The sequence below is a fragment of the Baudoinia panamericana genome, assembly GCF_000338955.1.
Source record: "Baudoinia panamericana UAMH 10762 unplaced genomic scaffold BAUCOscaffold_14, whole genome shotgun sequence".
NCBI classification, from domain to species: Eukaryota; Fungi; Ascomycota; class Dothideomycetes; order Mycosphaerellales; family Teratosphaeriaceae; genus Baudoinia; species Baudoinia panamericana.
In genome coordinates this window covers 445,312-463,311 of record NW_006911270.1, presented here as the reverse complement: position 1 = coordinate 463,311, position 18,000 = coordinate 445,312, and the positions used below count along the sequence as shown (strand labels likewise).

Here is an 18,000-nt window from a genome sequence, read left to right as displayed (position 1 = left end):
TTTTATGAACGTAGGCAAAGGAGCGGGCTCGAAGCCATAACGCCTATGGTGAAGGTTCCCTGACAAAAAGCGCATAACGTGAGATTCAGAGCGAGTCTGAGATCAGCTTCACCACTGCCTCATCCCCATTGTCTACTGCCCAGCTGAATGGTGTCCGGTCACCAGTATGCTGGCCATGACCCTCCGCCTTGCCCGTGTGAGGCAGCTGCTTCACTACTGCTTCACGGCGATTCCATGCTGCCAAACCGAATGGTGCCCGGCCATACTCCTCGCCGTGCTTCGTGCTCGGGTGTGAGCTCGCCTCCACCAGCAAAATATTCAGCATCTTGTGGTACGATTAAGGCGCTCCGAGCTTTGCGATGCTCGTATAGAAATTCCCCCGTTGCCAGGACCTCACTCCAGTCGTACACATGGCGGGTACCTTCGCAGATCTCAGGCGCTTCGGCGAAGTCATCCTTGCGACTGGAGCTCGCCACGGTTTCAGGACATCTCTGCCCTCTTGGGTCTCGCCCTTGCGCGACCACCCTGATGGAGAGCCCGACTCTTGTCCACCACCAGGATGCTAGGGTTGCACCTCTACTACGCCCGTGTCAGACGTCCTTTGTTTGGACGCGGCCCCCGATCGTTTCTGAACCTTCCAGCCCCCTTCTTGGCGTCCTTCGCACATCGCTGCATTCGTGCCCTCTCTAGGTCTTCATAACTCATTACTCTAGCCTTTCGTATTACTTCTGCATTGGTAGACCACCAGAGTTTTGCCTGGTTGTTGATAATGGTCAGAAATCCATTCTGCTCTTGCAGAAGGGTGAGCTCAGCAAACGACAATCGTGTGGATCGTCGACATTCCCCGGAATGTCACGAGGATGCAGGAAAGGAAGTGTCTGGAGTGTCGGGACAATGCTGACGTGGGATGCATCAGCTTTACGGCTTAGCCTTGGCAAAGCCATGGCTTCGACTTCGCCTCGTTCTTCAACTCAGCCGCATTATGCATCAGCACAGTCGACTCATGTCCTCCGAACCACTAAGTCGACAACTCATCACAGGCTTCTTACGGGATCTAGCCATCTGACCGAATGCGTCGATATCGCGTCGCATCCACCAACACAGGAAGTGTCCTATAGATATGAACGGAACCCGCACAGCGAGTCTGTCATGCCGTACGCTTCCTGTCTTACCTCAGCCTCATCGAGACGGGTGAAGTAGAGTCCGGAGGCCATGGAATGAGCTACTCAGATTAGTTGGTGTGCCGATCGCAGCTTCAGTGAGTGCGGTTCGAGCGTTGGCCAAATCAGGTCACAGCTACGAATATGCCGCAATTCCAACAATTGTTCACGTGAGGCTGCGCCGTCATGGTCTGGCTTACGGTTATGGCCGTACTGACAACCTGGAACAAGTCAGCACAACATGCAGCACGGCCGCAGCAGCCTGACCGCAGCGTCGGTCTGGGCTGGGCATGGTAAGAACATTCGCTAGAGTAATATCATATCTGCTTCGTGAGTGAGCCGTACTTGAAACCTTGAACTGCTTTTCTTGTTTCACAAACACACCCTCGCATTGTCAAAATGGCTACCCCACGCATGTCATGCCCTTCTGGCGGCTCTTTCTACGCTTGTAATGGCGGCAGCAACTTCGTCGGCTGTTGCCTGAACGATCCTTGCACAAATGGCTGCTCAGCGGGCAGTCTGGTTTCTACATCCTTTGACCCTTCGCAGTTCGGCGAAATCCCAGACCAGGCTTGCGGCGTCGGACAAAGTACTAGCTTCTTCACCTGCATCTATGCGTCGCAGAACAACGCCACATTCTGGGGATGCTGCTCCGCGAACCCTTGCGCCGCGGGAAGCTGCCCGAGCAGTAATCTGGTGGGCACCGTGCTCAACAGCAACCCAGCGCTCGCAGCGCCGTTCTTGATGTTGAACTCATCATATGCCACAACTGCATCGTCTTCCGGGACCACTGCTTTCGCGACCAGTACAGGCAATGCAACAGCTTCCATAGTACCAGCTTCGTCAGAAGCGCAAGATTCCTCCACCGACGTCGGCGCTATCGCAGGTGGCGTAGTTGCTGGCGTAGTGGTGTTGACAGCGCTGCTTCTTCTCTTGATCTTCATACTCCGCCGCCGACGGAAGGTAGCCACTGGGCCGAATGCCAACCCTCACCCACCAGTGGAGATGCGGGACAGCAGTCAAAAGGGTGCAGGTAAGTGTTCCGCATTAGGTTGAATTCTCAGCCTGCGCTTATCGGCGATTTCTAGCGGATCCGTATCTTTCGGCGACGAAGTCACCGGCCTTTTCATCTTGGACGGCAGGCTCCACGGCACGACCATATTCTCCTGGACCTCCAAGCTATGGAGGTCCGCAGGGCTACAATCCAGACGGGACGTATCAACAAGATGTCTTTGCCAAGCATGTATCTTATGAGTTGCCGGGTGAGCACGGTCAAGCAGAGCTACCAAGTAACGAACGGTTCCAGCATGGAAAGCCGGGGACCGGACTTGGTATTGTTGCTGAAGATAGACAATGAATGACAAGGTATGAAGGTGTGTTTGGATCCATACGATGCGCGGGCGGGTGAACGTCAGCAAATTGCTCTGGGTGTTCGGGTCCATCAGGCAGCCAACGCTGCGTGACGGACGAACGTATCGAAAGGAGTCTCCACCACATGCTGCTCGACTGTCCTTTGACGTGGATAGGAGCCTTCTGGGTTCGAGAACAGTTGCACCGTGAACGTGAAGACCCTCGCGTTCCACTCCCCGCTCAACCTCCGCAAGCGGCCCGTTTGTGTGTGGAGAACCTTGCGCAAGCGGACGTCCACATGCCTGTTCCGTGCACGTAGGCAGTACAAGTAACCTTGTACCTCACCTCTGCGACGCGTGACACTCGCTGCTCGGTAGACCGCAGCCCCGCAGTATCGCGACCTGCTTGGTAGCCTTGTTTACCCGGTCGTTCGCAGCGTCTGCAGGAGGAAAATGTACCTTCGATCCGTAACTCTAACTCGCATACGCCTGCGGCCTCCTGTAACGACGTTGCGGTACTTCGGTACGGTAGAGGCTGCTGATCGGGCTGATTCGATCACTGTAGCTGGAGACTGACCGCAGCTGCGACAATAGATACACGCCGATGATAACGTTCTTTCTGCCACAATGTGGCTGCTTACCACGCCGTCAAGGCTGCACCCACAGTTAAGCTCTGCCCACAGGTCGGCAAGCAAGTCATCTTCGGTAGTTGCTCGTTGTGTCCGAGTCTTTTGCTGCACGTCGCGAAATCAGCAAGGACAAGCTCAATCGACAGCATCAGAACCTGTCAATACCATTCCCTACAGCGAGCTCAGTATTGGTGTTCCCACCGAGGTACGGAGCGGCGAGAGGCGAGTTGCTATCACTCCTCAGAATGCAGCATTACTGTTAAAGAAAGGTTTCAAAGCTGTCCTGGTTGAACATGGCGCAGGATTCCAGGCTCAATTTCCCGCGCATGACTACGAAGCTGCGGGCGCAACACTTGTCAATGCCGCCCGTGTGTGGACTGACAGCGACATCGTTGTCAAAGTACGACCACCCAGACTACGAGCGACAACTCTCTCTCCGAATAACTTCATCCAAGGCTTCCGCAAAGGTGGGGTTATCATCAGCATGTTGCAACCGAATCTGGACCGCAGCAAACCGGTCATTGATACTTACGCGGCGAAAGGCCTTACTAGCTTTGCAATGGATATGATCCCCAGGATCACCCGTGCGCAGTCCTTCGATGTCTTGTCTTCAATGGCCAATATCGCGGGCTACAAGGCGGTGTTGGAAGCTGCAAACCACTTCGGCCGTTATATGACTGGGCAGACGACCGCTGCTGGCAAGGTGCCACCCTGCAAGATGCTTGTCATTGGTGCTGGTGTCGCTGGTCTTTCGGCTATTGCCACCGGTCGGAGGATGGGCGCCATCGTCAGATGCTTTGACACTCGGCCAGCGACGCGGGAGCAAGTGCAGTCGCTCGGTGCTGAGTTTGTCGAGGTTGACCTTCTTGAGGATGGCGCGGGTGGCGGCGGGTACGCCAAGGTCATGTCGAAGGAGTTCATTGAGGCTGAGATGAGACTCTTTGCTCAGCAATGCAAGGAGGTCGATATCGTAATCACCACTGCGTTGATTCCGGGCAAGCCAGCTCCAACGTTGATCACGGAAGAGATGGTCGCTTCGATGAAGCCGGGAAGTGTGGTAGTTGATCTCGCTGCTGAAAATGGCGGTAACTGTGAGATCACTGTCCCCGGCCAACTGTCAACGCACAAGGGTGTCACGGTCATCGGCTACACTGACTTACCATCCCGACTGCCGACGCAGTCCTCTACACTTTTCAGCAACAACATTACTCGTTTCCTGTTATCAATGTCACCGAAAGAGGGTCATTTCGGCGTCGACCTCAATGATGAGGTGGTTCGACGTTCGATCGTCACCTTCAACGGCGAGGTGCTGCCATCGCTGCCTCCGATCGCACCACCAGAACCCGCCGCGAAGCCTGCAGAAGCGGCAAAGGAGGCGGCGCCTGTGGCTCTCACACCATGGCAGAAGTCCACAAGGGAAGTGGCAACAGTGACGGCCGGGATGGGTACCGCGCTCGCACTCGGCAAGTTTACTGGTCCGTTATTCATGAGCAATCTCTTCACCTTTTCGTTAGCTGGCTTGATCGGTTATAGAGTTGTATGGGGCGTGAGTACATCCTAGAGGTCGCTTTGAATGCTTCAGCTGACTGTGACCGTACTAGGTGAGCCCTGCCCTGCATTCTCCCTTAATGTCTGTCACGAATGCCATTAGTGGGATGGTCGGTATTGGAGGCTTCTTCATCATGGGAGGTGGCTACCTACCTCAAACTATCCCGCAGGCTATGGGCGCTTTGTCCGTCTTGCTGGCTTTTGTGAACGTCACAGGAGGCTTCGTCATCACGAAACGCATGCTCGACATGTTCCGGCGACCCACTGATCCGCCCGAGTATCCGTGGCTTTACGCTATACCAGGTGAGTTTGGCGGGTAATGCGGGTCCGTACGAATGGTTACTGATGGTTATAGGCTTGTTATTCGGCGGCGGCTACATCGCAGCAGCCAGCACTGGCATGGCAGGACTCGTGCAGGCAGGGTACCTGGTCAGTAGCGTCTTGTGCATTGGCTCCTTGACAGGTCTGGCTGCGCAGACTACAGCACGCTCTGGCAACCTTATGGGTATGCTTGGAGTGGGCTCTGGCGTCCTCGCATCGCTAGCCGCTGTAGGCTTCGCACCCGAAACACTGATCCAGTGCCTTGCTGTTGCTGGTATCGGTAGCTTGCTGGGAGGGCTCATTGGGCGCCGTATCACCCCAACTGAGTTGCCGCAAATGGTTGCGGCGCTGCACTCCGTTGTCGGTCTCGCCGCAGTGCTTACGAGTATTGGGTCGGTGATGGCTGCCATCGATCATCTGGATGCACTGCACATGGTCACCGGCTACCTGGGTGTTCTCATTGGTGGCGTCACATTCACGGGCAGCATAGTCGCCTTCATGAAGCTATCGGGGAGAATGTCCTCCAGGCCAACAATCCTCCCTGGGCGGCATCTCGTCAATGGCGGCATGCTCGCCGCCAACATCGGTACGATGGGTGCATTCATCGCAGGTGCGCCAGGAGCGCCGGCAATCGCGGCAACCTGCTTGGCCGCAAATACTGCCTTGAGTTTTGCCAAAGGCTATACCACAACGGCCGCGATCGGTGGGGCTGGTAAGTGAGCGCCTGCGAATTGCCAAAACCAACATTGACTTAGACTCCTAGACATGCCCGTCGTGATCACCGTCTTGAACGCGTACTCCGGTTTTGCTCTTGTCGCCGAAGGCTTCATGCTGAACTCTCCGATTCTCACCACCGTGGGCTCGCTGATCGGCGTCTCCGGCTCTATCCTCTCCTACATAATGTGCGTCGCCATGAATCGCAGCCTCGCAAACGTCATCTTCGGCGGGATCTCTGCTCCGGCGAAGACGGATCAGAAGATTGAGGGCGAGATCACAAAGACTAACGTCGAGGAGACAGCCCAGTTACTGAGGGAAGCGCAGAAAGTTGTCATTGTGGTTGGCTATGGCATGGCTGTTGCGAAGGCACAGTATCCCATCGCCGAGATTGTTAATTCATTAAGGTCGCAAGGCGTCGAGGTCAAATTCGCCATTCATCCCGTCGCCGGACGCATGCCCGGACAGTGCAATGTCCTGCTCGCTGAAGCCAGTGTGCCGTACGATATCGTGCTGGAGATGGATGAGATCAATGAGGAAGGCTTCAATGATGTTGATCTTACGCTGTAAGTCACCTTCCCCTCCATACTTCTGATGTGCCTACGCTGGCTGACCTTTTACAGCGTAATCGGCGCCAACGATACCGTCAATCCCATTGCACTACAGCCTGACAGCCCAATTGCAGGGATGCCCATCATCGACGCTTATAAGTCGAAGCAAGTGATCGTCATGAAGCGCGGCATGGGCAGCGGGTATGCAGACATCCCGAACCCAATGTTTTATCAGCCCAACACCAAGATGCTGTTTGGCGATGCGAAGAAAAGCTGCGATGCTATCAAGGCGGCTTTGACTGCGGCGAAGTGAGATCTCTTCGTCACCAGTTTAGTTTCGTACCAGAGGTCGCTTTTTGCAGGCTGGGGCGCTACAAGCTATCGTCCACTGTCCTTTTCGGCCTTCTCAATCGTCGCCAACAGTAGACTGCTGTTGCGCACCACCATGTGCATCGTCCTCATCCTCGTCCTCCTCGCCATCCCCGTCATCGATGTCCACCGTCTCCCCCTTCTTGGTCTTCGCCACCTTCTTTCGCCTCCTCACCCCAGGCCCATCCTTCCTCGGCGCACTCATCGCGTCCGTGTACTGAGCCTGGTTCATTGCACTTTCTAACCTTGACGCACCATCCACATCGCTCACGAACATGCGCTCATGGAACTTGTCATAAGCCGCCTGATCATCTTCATCTACATAGTCGAGCCTACTCCACACTTCCGCTTCAGCGGCGAGAAGAAGCCTTTTCGTCCGATCTTCGAGGCGGTCTTTCCCGACTTCATCGAACACCTTCCGCTCACGTTGAAGTAAAGCACGAGCTTCGCCAGTCGGCGCAGGAAGATCGGCAGCTCGTAAGGCGGCTAGACGTGCGCGCTGATCCTCTGCGTCCAGATGATGGAACTGGGGCCGCATCTGCACCGTTCCATCCACTTTGGTCAGATGAAGTTGATCGTCGCGAAAGGCGCCGACGAAGTAGTGAGGTTTGCCGGCTTCTTCTGCTGCACTGTGGCGGATGATCTGACCTCCGAGCGTCTGCGTTTTGAGGACTTTGCTCTCAGCCTCAAGTTCGCCAAATCGAGTCAAGTCGTTCTCGTATTGGAGCTCGCGATCGGTCCAGTTCTTGTTAAGTATTCGACCGGCGCTGCGTGGTTTGGCGTTGCTAAAGCCGGCCGCTGGGCCGTAGGTGGCCTGCGCATTCTGGACATCGCGGGCGGTGTTCAGGGTGTCGCCCCATTGTAGGCCCTTGAATTTGTTGAAATTAAAAGTTGTGTTGAGATTGACATCGACCTCGAGGTAGCCGGAGTCGGGTTTGATCCGAATATTCTGGGGTCGCGCGCCATGTCGAACGTTGTATGGTCGGTTGCGAGTTCTGTTCGGGTATTGCAAAAGCAGTATCTGTTCAGCTTGAGACGGGGTTAAGTAGACGTCGTATTCTGCCGTAACGGGGTCGTCGTCCTCCTTAGCAATGCGAGCTGCTACACCTTCAGTGAGCGGCCGAGCGCAAAGATAGTATATATTCACCGGGGCCACTCACGCGCCATATTCGTGCCCGTGACGGAAGGATAGTGTGAGAATTGGTCCTCCGCAAGTTCTACGGTTTGTGAGTGACTGCTCATCGTGGGCGCGGTACGGAGTGTCAGTGCCAAATATTGTAGCCGTCCAACCGCCGTATATGGTTATGGAGCGCGCTTACTCTGATACGTGCTAACTCACATAAATAGCACTCGATCTGTTTAGAAACTACGTGATAGTTCAACTAGGGTCCGTAAAAAACCTGCTGGAAGACCTCGAGACAACACGCGTTGCGTACCGACTCTCATCGCGTGGCCAGTGTGGCTCCGCTTTGCATTAAGACTGCATCCGTGCAAATTTAGCAACTGAGTCTTACATTGATAGCTAGGGCTGCGGACTCAAGTTCATGTTTCTGCACCACTCAGGATGGAAGAGCAAGTGGTCTTTGGAGACCAGAGGACATGCACTTCTTCAGCTCACGACTGATCGCGGACCGGGCTTGGGATAAACTCATGCCATAAGCTTCAATCCCAGCCTTCATCTTCATCACCTTCATCAACCTTGATCGAGACTGACCTTCTCCGCACCCCGCTTAGCCGTCCACGCTTCCTCGGACTGGCGTTTGTGCTGGCAGACTTCCGTTTCCTCCCACGACCACCACCACTAGCAGGCAGTGACGGGCTCTTTCGGCTGGTGCCCTCACTCGGAGTATCTTCCGCCTGGAACATTTCCTCTCTATCCTCTTCATCATCGCTTGCTACTCTAACATCGCTATCAATGGAAATGAGTTCCACAAAGGAGCTGCAGATGGCACGTTGCGATTCTGGCGTGCTGTTGGCGTCCATGATCTCGTTGACGCGTTGAACATATGCATCTGTAAGCACTGAAGTGTTCGTAACACGGGTCGGCGCGCGGTTGCTATCCTTGCCTGAGTTCTTGGATTTGGCTACATGCCTCTGCATGTTCCATAGCCGCCGAAGGTAACTGCGAGTCTCCCATATTAGCGAGCAGACTTGTGCAGCGATCGCAAGCTGGAGCATGCGGGCTGGGATGATTGACGCCGTGTCAAAGACCGCAGCTTGCGACTCGGTGGTAATGTCACAAGCAGTCTCCGCACCACCAACGGTATTGAGGTGGAGCTTGAGGACTTCCGACTCAATCGCCTGTGCGACAGCAGTACCGGTCGAGGAGAAGACCTTCTCCATCGCGCTAAGAAGGAGTAGAAGTTCTTCGACCTTATCATAGTCAAAGAAAGCCAGGTTCTCAGCGCTGAAGCGTACGAAGTCAAGATGTGCTGTTTGAACATCGTACACATCGAGCGTATCAAGCTTGAAGTCGAGCTTCTGCGTAAGGCTGGTAAGAAACTTCTTGCGCACCTGCGCTTTGCCGGCTTTCAGCACATCCCACAGCATGTGCAACTTGGAGACTGGAGGCTGGCTGATATGGCCCGTAGTGTCCTGGAAAACATCTCGCTGGTACTCAAAGGCTTGCTGCACCGCCCGCATGTACTCCTTGTCGAAGAGACTCTCGTGTTTTGAGTGCTGAGCCTTATGCTCGATATATGCCATGGTCGCAATCGCTTTATCCGGACAGGTCTCAAGCGCAACGAGGGCGGGCCCGCTTTCTTTCGGATGCGTAAGTCCTTGGCGATTAATGCTGACGATGATGCGTGCGGCAATGGATGAAAGTTCGTCAGTGGATGAAAGCGCGATGCGGACGATCTGCGGCAGAAAGCGGCGAGTTAGCGAGATTGCTGCGCGATCCTTGTCGGCTGCGACATAAGTGTTGCCGAGTCGCTCCTGGCCAGCCTCGATACCAGTATCAGGGACCGTTGTGCCCCCTGTTTCGATCGGAGCATCCCCGGTGGAGAAGAAAGTGGCAAGGCCTGATAAGAGTACCTCTTCCAGGTCGTGATTGTGTTCGTTAAGAACAGTTTCGAGAGCGGCAACCACGTCCGCTCGAAGAAGCAGCTCCGGCCACGATTGACACACCATGCCGACTGCTTCAAGCGAAGCCTGGCGAATGGTTGATATTTGGCCCGGCGCTGTGAAGGGACACACGATATCCATCATAAGGCCAGCGACCGTCCCTCCCTTGTACCAAGAAAAGGTGGTTTTAAACATTGGCAAACGCTCGTCGAACTTACAGGCTTTGCCGAAGTGTCCAACTATGACCATGAGCTTGGAAGCCTTGACAACAGCCTGCGGCTGCGCTGCAAAGTCAACATTCTGCATGCTATAGATACCTTTCAGCGCAGATATCGTGAACGTGGCTAGGCGCTCGATGTTGTCGAGCATGCCGTTAATGGTCCAAAGACACGGTACAACTTCGCTAAGCTCTGACTTCGGCAGCTTCGAGACGCTCGATAGTAGCGCTGTCTGCAATTTCTGGAGGAAGTCGTGCTTTAGCGCAGCTTGATGCGGCATGACGTGACGCAAAATAGTGATGGCTGACCGATATACATCAAGGTCATCGGACTTGCTGAGATTTTGCGCGTAAGGCTCGAGACGCTCTAGTTGGCCCGCAGTGAAGAGCTTCGGAGAGCTTTTGGCAAAGACAGCCAGACACCTCAAGATCGAGGCTTGATCCGGTGAATCCGGTATATCAGCGTTGTCGATAATGCCGTCGGACAGAATCCGCACGAGGTGTCTGCAGACAGAAGTGTGAGCATCTGCGAGCTTCGGTTGAGATGTGACTCGCTTGATTAGACTTTGAAGTGTCTCGCTGCTGTCTTCGCTTGCTTCGGTCGTCCTGATCAGTAGCGAAGCTTGAGCATTGTACTGCAGTCGCGCGTTGATAGCGTCTTCTCCATTCAACTTGATGTGATGAAACGGAAGGAACCATATATCTTCCATAGTTTGGCGCGCAAGCTCGATGATGGATTCTTCATTGTCGTCGATACGTCCGATGATCGCATCTGCAATAGCAGCTCGCATGTGGACAGGTTGATTGCTTAAATACAGATCTTTGAGAAGCCGAATGGCTCGCTTTCGCACCCCGATCGAACTGTCTCTTGTCCGTGCAATGACACGCTCGTAGAGCATCGTGCTCAGAGTCGGTCGGTACTTGACGCAGTCTGCGATCAGTGACATTGCAGAGTCTCTTACCAGCGGAGACGGATCGATGGCACAGCGTAGTATGTGGTTGAGAACATAAGCGTTGCGGTCAAGGATCGATGGATCCTTCTCCAGCAGAGCTACCACGCTCTTCAAAGCACGGCTTTTCACCCTTGGGAGCTGACTACTCATGGCGCCAAGGAGGATGCCGAAGATTCTATTGAATGCTTTGCACAGCTTGGAGCTTAGAGTCACCACGATAGCTGCGAGCCGTCCCTGGGATGGTGAAACGTTAGGGTAGTCCTCGTGATCCTCGAGCCAGTGCAGGTCTTGAATCATGCTGCTAAGCTTGTCCTGTAGATTTTCGATTGGTTTCGATGTCCCATATTCAGAGTCGGCAGAGACTTCTCGCCCGCCGCACACGAGAAGGGCCCACTGCATGAGATGGTAACCTTGCGCGGATCGTAATTGGGCATCTTCCAGGTCTCTGGTCTGCAAGTACTCAACCACTGTCCGATAGGGCCCACTAAATGACGCAAGCGCGCCGACATCGACATCGCCTATCTCCAGGCGCTCCACGAGATCCACGAGGCCTTGGCCAAGATCGTTTCCTTCGCTGTCAACGGAGCGTGCTGTAGCTCGCGCCGCAATATGAAGCTCAAGGATGCCGGTACCCACGGTCCCCAGAAGCTCTAGAGCAAGCGTTCGAGCGGGTACAGCGCTTTTTGAGCCTTCCGCGATGTTTACCATATGCGAGATCAATGTACGAAGTAGCATTTCAGCTGCAGGCCAGTCACTCGAGCCCAGCACTGCCAGGAAGTCTTCGGTGAAGATGTCGAGAAGTCTTCGATAAGGCTCATCGCTCGACTTCGAAGACTGTAGAGCCCGCTGCACAAGCAATCTCACAATGAAGGATGCATTGAGTTGCGCGGCATCGTGCAAAGGCTTAACGAGCGGGTACAAATCCTCGGGGTGATTGCGTTTGTTCTTTGGCGTGGGTTTGATGGCATCATCCTCGTTTTCTTCTAATTCGGAATCTGCCCCATCATTGTCTTCGTGATCCGTCTCCGCACTGGTAGTACGCACCGACTTGCTCTTGTCAAGCTCCGCCTCTCCCTCGTGGATGGCGCTTGTCTGCACTAGGCGCATGAGGAGAGCAGAGACCAGCTGTATGGGCTTGGCATCCTGCAGACGGTAGTGTCGAGCGCTTTGTCGCGTCGCTGGCAGCTTGTCAATCGTAAGCAGAATGCTGTCCAGTATGGCTTGCCGTTGGTGCGGATACTTGGCGAAGTCCTTCGCAATCACGTCCATAGCGCATCTGCGCGTAGTCTCAAAACTCTGGATGCCGAAAACAGAGTCGCGCTCATGGCTTGCGTTCTCTGCAAAGAGAAGCCGGTTGCACAATGCTTCAACGCTTGACAGCGAGGTCTCCTCGACCTCGACCATCGCCAGGAAGTCACCTAGGATGCGGAGAGTCTTCGTGGTGGCATTTAGTAAGGCCTGTAAGGACAAGCGATGCGACATCGCAAAGGCGAATGAGGCGTTAGCAGGCAAAGCATCTTTTGAACCCTTGATCTTGTCGCCGTCCGCGTACCTGTCTTCTACGATCGGCAGAATGCAAGTCTCATAGACCTGGTGCACCGTGGTGATGGTAAGCCGCAGATACTCCTCCGACTGCAGCTCTTTGATGTATGCGCCTGCTCCCATGATGCGCAACAGAGTCCGTGCAGCAACCACACCCCTCTCTGCAACAGCCAATCTCGAGAGCCAATGCTCGACATCCTGCTCCGACATATCTCCGTCTATCCGCAGTGAGATACCCTCGGTAGCCGCAACGGCATTTTCACACAGTCGCTGTACTCGCACAAGACTGTCGGTTGCGACACTCTCCATACGACCATTAGCATTGACCTTTTGCAGGAGGGACTCGAGCCTCGCTTGCGCATCGGGCAGGAGTACCTGCTTGAGGCTGCCTTCGACTTCACAGAATGTGAAGAGAGGGTTGCTTTGCACCGCGGCTATACCTGAAGTGTCTGGCTGGAGCTGATCTTCCGTAGCGAAGATTTCAAAAAGCAAGTTCTCAAGATTTTGAACCGCAAGGTCACTTTTGTGCTTCTGGTCCACACTAACAGTGCGATAACCATTGGCCAGGTGCTCGTGGCGACCTTTGGAAGGAGTCGAATCCCCAAGAGCGCCCTGTTCTGAAGACATATACTGGTATTCCGCACGCTGAGCTGGGGTCAGCGACTTCGGGATAACGACGGCGTTCAGTACATTGATCTGGGCGCTCTGGGATCCCTTCGCCACCTCAACATGTTGATCGACAACGGAGCTGACGATGCTCGGGTTGGAATGTCTGAAATGAGCATCTGGAGTAGGCAAGGCTGCTGCTTCGTGTTCCCCAATAATGTGGATTTCCGCTGGCAAGCTCCGCTCCGGTGACTCTGGCGTGAGATACCGGTACGAGACATCCGTGGTTTGCAATACCATTTGGGCGAATGGTGTTAGCTTTGGAGTACATACACCGTCCGGCAAAGCTCTCATGGGCTTGTTCGGTCGCTGCGGGACCTTAAACTTGAACTGCGTAAGGTTATCGGGATCAAGCAGCCTCTGGACGTCACTCAAGGTTTGCTTGCACCGCTCTGATGCATGCTCAGCATTGGCTGCACCTGCGCTGAGTTGGTCAAGCGCGTGTCGAATACTGATAATATCTGGTGAGTCGCTGAAATGTGCGGTTGATGTTCTTGGTACGGCGACTGGCGCCGGTATAAGCTCTACACCATGATCTCAGCAATGGCGCCGAACATAGGCATGAATCGCACGAACATAGAGTGAACGCATGCGTACCGGGACTGAATGGGATGATCGAGCTGAATGGGGTATACGGCAGGGCTTCGTGGACGGAAGGCACGCGGAGTCCGCTCCGTCGTATCGCGGAGGGTGCGGGCGCATTGTTAGGAGCGGGATGCCCATTGGGCACTTGACGGCCGTCCATTTTACCGTCCTTCTCTCATCGACGTTCCGACTCTCTCCCTATGGTGCCGTTTGCACATTGCTGTGGAGCTTCCTTGGTGCTTTGGCACACTTTGACTCTGCGTGGTGGCAATTTAACACACGCACGCTTCGTAGCTCATTGATATTGGCGATTGTCGAGCTGCAGCAGTAGGAGCAGCTTCCGCGGAAGCGTTCATGGTGAAGCCATGAGGTGTAGTCACCAGAAGGCATCCGGGGTCGCCCAAAAGGTCGCGCCAAGATGCGGCCGCATCCCGCTTGTTCCCTGCAGCGGATCTGAAGCGTGCGTAAATCGCGTGCTGCGAATCCCGACTTTTGCCCACGGCAAGCCTTCATCTGCGGGAAAAGTGGCTTCACTTTGCCTCTCGAGGCTTTCACTCGGCTTGTAGATCGTCACTATCGCTTATTTGCGTTGAACCAAGTGATCAAAGATGGCTGCTATTGGTTCTCTGGTGTTTTGCACAGATTGCGGCCATCTCCTTGCACCGAATACTGGCCGCAAAGCTTTCATCCTTTGCGACGTTTGCGGCACACAGAACAAGGGTTCGTTCAATACTTCATCCTTGCAGACAGCACAGCACGAGCTGGTGCGGCTAACATGCGAGCAGATACTTCTTCCAAGATAGTAGTGACGATGTCAAAGCCATCTGCGTTCCCATCCACGCTCCGCACGAGGCTGAGATCAGACGTGCAGGAAGTCACTGAGTCCGAAATGCAGATGGATGCGACGATCAAGGAGACCTGTAACAAATGCGGTTGCGAGGAAGTGCGCTATTACACTCAACAGCTCCGTTCAGCCGACGAAGGCAGTACCGTGTTTTATACATGCCCGCAGTGTGGCAACAAATGGAATACGAACAACTGATTCCACGATCGAACGCTATGCTACATCTCCGGCATGGTCACGTATCGTATCGACCGATCCTAGGCTGCCGCCACTGCCTGATGCGGTGCGGGTATTATGGTGGCGTACTCTGCCTCGCCCGTCCGTTCGAATTGGGCCATATCTAGCGCCACAACGATACTGTCACGTACCACCTGTTCCGGGTCATTGATGAACTTCTTCAACACATCCTCCACGCCCTCTTCCTCGCCGAGGCTGCCAAGTGCTTCGGCAGCTTCATGGCGAACCATGCTTGCCTCGGTGGGATTGCTGAGTGTCTCAATTAAGCTCGGTATTGACGCAGGGTGTGAGAGCTGGCCGAACACAAACGCAATCTCGTGTCGAAAAAGCGCCGAGGTGTCCCGGAAGCCGTGGGCCAGAGCTTGTACCGCTGGTACCGCTGTGGGAAGGCTTGGTGGTGACGCAAGGTCACGCAGAGCGAACATTGCTCGATAGCGCATGAAGAGTGGTAGTGAAGCGTCTAAGAGAGTCTGCTGGAGGTCCGATATTGAGGGTTGCGATGCGGTCTCTGCAAGCGGTGGTGCAGGATCGATCGAGGCAAAATCGCTTTGTTTCAGTCGCTCGTCTATTCGGGCTGGTGAATGTTCCCACTCTATCCGCTCTATAGCGATTTCGCATGTTTCGCGCACAACCTCCTCCTCCGTCGCATCGTCTCTCCTTTGTCGTAACAGCTCGAGGCTGCTCTGATCGCCCAATGCGCCGAGTGCCTCGGCCGCTTCGTGTCGGCACATTGCATCCTCCTGCCTATCCTCGATCACCGTCCGCAGATACGGTACCGCCTCATCTTTTCCTGACTGTCCTAGACAGTACGCCAACTCATGCTTGAGAAGTGCGGAAGGTGATGAGAACGCGGCAGCTATAGCCTCGATCGCTGGAAAAGTCTCTGGGGTGGCAGGGGTCTGCGCAGCGAGATGCTTCAGTGAAAAGAGCGCACGAAATCGCTTCGCTAGAGGGGCTTGCTCCGAAATCAAGACTTTGCGTAGTTCGAAGACGGTAGTGTCATCACCCATGATATTGGTCGTGAGCTCGCAAGATGATATGACTCCTTCTTCGTTCTTGCGCTGCTCATCCAGGTGCTGTGTGTTGGCCTGCGACGTGAGATGAGATAGAGAAATCCACTACTAGTTCCGAATGCATATTCGACCTTCAAAACCTGACCCTGCAGCAACCTAGCAGTATGGGACTGCCCGAGAACGGATCGCGGTCCGGGCCAGCGGCTCCGCAGTAGTACACAGTAACGCAGTTTGTGGCAGGAGTTCGATCTTGGCCTGATTCTGCTGTGTTCAACCGATACATGGTCTCTCCGCATTTCCGTGGTCTTCTCGTAAATGTAAGCGTAGCGCCTTTCACGAAAGTCTCGAAGAAGTGTTCTGGACCAGTGGCACACGCCATTGTACAGGGCGAAAACATCCACATCGAACTGCCCATTTGCTCGTGCATCATGTCTGGAGGCGTTAGCGCGCCTCCGCGATGGACTCTCGCTGCGCTCTGGTGTCATGCATGGCTAGGATGTAGCAGAGAGAGTGCGGAAGGCCTACTTTACTCACACTGACCACGGCTTGGTAACAACATCGTACATATACTACGCCACCAGATAGCGCTATGGAATCACGACATCAACGCCGGGCTCCCACATATCAGTGTAGGTGTCGACTTTGCCAATGAAGGTGAAGCTTGGCAGATTGCGCGGAGCCAATTCAAGGTCAATATTGATGCGAAAAGGGATTCCAGCACGTCCGTTACGGCGTTTGAAACGAAGCGTGAACTGGATCAAGCCTTGAGCAAGCAGAACAAGACTACCGTTACCCACTGCTGCCTGTCACAAGTTGGACAACTCGTAGGCGGCATCAGCAGCATGCGGAATGCGATTGGTGCGATTTCAAGTGTGATCTCACACGGCAATTGGCAGCGTCATTTTGGCTACGGCGAAGTTCATCAGTACGGCGCAAGACTAGTTCCATTATCTCGAGGCCGTGCCGACAGAATGGAGTGCTTGGATTAGACACTGCGGCGACTTAAAGGGCTTCCCTGAACCTCTAATCCCGGTGCCTCCCGACTTTGTACGCAAGAGTCTTTCCCAAGTTATGGTTGGATATCCAAGGTTCTACAGTGCCGTCAAGACGTACCTGAAGCGCTGGAAACGCCTAGCGGAGAGGGTGAAACCGCTGTTCTCGAAGACTGCGATAAAGAATCCAAAGCTATCACTCCGCCGTCGCCGAGCTTCACGTCGTCACGAGAGACTCAACAGAGGTTGCGATGGAGTCTTGCAACGAACCGACATTATTACGGGCCGACGACGTTATCGGCTTATTTCGCAGCGACGACGGCAGGCCCAGTACGATAGATTCACCTGACCCAGGAGCGTAGGGCGGCAACGACATTAAAGGGTCCCGGGGAGATCTTAGGCTGGTGAGACGCACACCGGAGCCCAGGCGTGGCGCTACAGTTGAATACTCCTTGCTCCTCCCCGACCACGTGTCGTGGGTACCGTCAATGCGCCATTACGTGTTGCGGAGAATCCTCCCCTCAAAGCAGTTTACAAGCGACGAAGCATGCTACAGTTCGTCGCGAACTCGTCCACTTGAGCTCTCCCGTTGCACTATGTGATTGGATTGATATGGTGTGCGGAGTGGGGACGCTGAGTGGCGGCTCAGCCCATTTGCAAGGGTGCAGCGGGGTGGACGTCGACCTCACGACATCTTTCACTCATGGTCGGCCCAACCACAGAGATAAGGCAATCGCAGTAACACCCTCACATGGAAGTACGTCTGCTGCACTGCCGTGATCATTCTTGTGAGAGCCTGATGGAACCGTCCACAATGTCCAGAGCACCGTTGCTTGCTTGGAGGCGGAAAGACCCCTGTCGCCGGCGGTGAAAGTGGCGTGCGTACAGATCGCTCCAGCCGAGCGCAACGCTGCACCTCTCCTTGCAAAGGCCTTGCGAGCTTACACAACGATCGAACAGCGCCGCAAGCTCTGTAAAAGCCTACGACACGGTAGTGTTCGGCTTGCTGTGCTGCGGAGGCGGCTGTAGCTCCAGGCGTGTCCACTGCACGAAAGCAGAGCAGGCCTGTCGGGCTAGGCGAGCAATAGACACTTGGTGTGCGACTCACGATAGCTTTGGCTACCTGAGGTACGGACGTGCTGCGACAATCTCGAGATGGTTTAGGCGAGCCTAAGGATGATAAGATGTAGGATGTGTCGGTGTTGTCCCCTTTCTTTTCATTCCCTTTCTCGTCAGCATACCCC

At 54.6% G+C, this 18,000-nt stretch overlaps 6 protein-coding genes across 6 annotated transcripts; 2 read left to right on the top strand and 4 right to left on the bottom strand.

Annotated features, from left to right (window-relative positions):
* Positions 1-3: 3 nt before the first annotated feature.
* BAUCODRAFT_38860 (uncharacterized protein) lies at positions 4-813 on the bottom strand. Its single transcript, XM_007682712.1, has one exon. It carries the CDS (start codon positions 323-325, stop codon positions 86-88), a length of 240 nt encoding a protein of 79 aa, XP_007680902.1. The 5' UTR covers positions 326-813; the 3' UTR covers positions 4-85.
* A 707-nt stretch (positions 814-1,520) lies between these two features.
* BAUCODRAFT_38851 (uncharacterized protein) lies at positions 1,521-2,682 on the top strand. The gene is made up of 2 exons (XM_007682711.1): positions 1,521-2,193; positions 2,249-2,682. Exons 1-2 carry the CDS (start codon positions 1,560-1,562, stop codon positions 2,515-2,517), a joined length of 903 nt encoding a protein of 300 aa, XP_007680901.1. The 5' UTR covers positions 1,521-1,559; the 3' UTR covers positions 2,518-2,682.
* Positions 2,683-3,136: 454 nt separating this feature from the next.
* On the top strand, positions 3,137-6,585 carry BAUCODRAFT_79718 (uncharacterized protein; the record flags this gene model as incomplete). Its single annotated transcript, XM_007682887.1, has 5 exons — positions 3,137-4,684; positions 4,740-4,989; positions 5,042-5,719; positions 5,771-6,287; positions 6,345-6,585. 5 exons carry the CDS (start codon positions 3,137-3,139, stop codon positions 6,583-6,585), a joined length of 3,234 nt encoding a protein of 1,077 aa, XP_007681077.1.
* A 93-nt stretch (positions 6,586-6,678) lies between these two features.
* Positions 6,679-7,883, bottom strand: BAUCODRAFT_152115 (uncharacterized protein; the record flags this gene model as incomplete). The annotated part of the gene is made up of 2 exons (XM_007683001.1): positions 6,679-7,739; positions 7,802-7,883. The coding sequence occupies 2 exons, from the start codon at positions 7,881-7,883 to the stop codon at positions 6,679-6,681; spliced, it is 1,143 nt and encodes a 380-aa protein (XP_007681191.1).
* Positions 7,884-8,303: 420 nt separating this feature from the next.
* Positions 8,304-13,830, bottom strand: BAUCODRAFT_27989 (uncharacterized protein; the record flags this gene model as incomplete). Its single annotated transcript, XM_007682660.1, has 2 exons — positions 8,304-13,609; positions 13,683-13,830. The coding sequence occupies 2 exons, from the start codon at positions 13,828-13,830 to the stop codon at positions 8,304-8,306; spliced, it is 5,454 nt and encodes a 1,817-aa protein (XP_007680850.1).
* A 515-nt stretch (positions 13,831-14,345) lies between these two features.
* Positions 14,346-15,967, bottom strand: BAUCODRAFT_38836 (uncharacterized protein). The gene is made up of 2 exons (XM_007682710.1): positions 14,456-15,967; positions 14,346-14,390 (listed from the first exon to the last, which is right to left on the bottom strand). The coding sequence occupies exon 1, from the start codon at positions 15,759-15,761 to the stop codon at positions 14,772-14,774; it is 990 nt and encodes a 329-aa protein (XP_007680900.1). The 5' UTR covers positions 15,762-15,967; the 3' UTR covers positions 14,346-14,390; positions 14,456-14,771.
* Between the last annotated feature and the right edge of the window lie 2,033 nt (positions 15,968-18,000).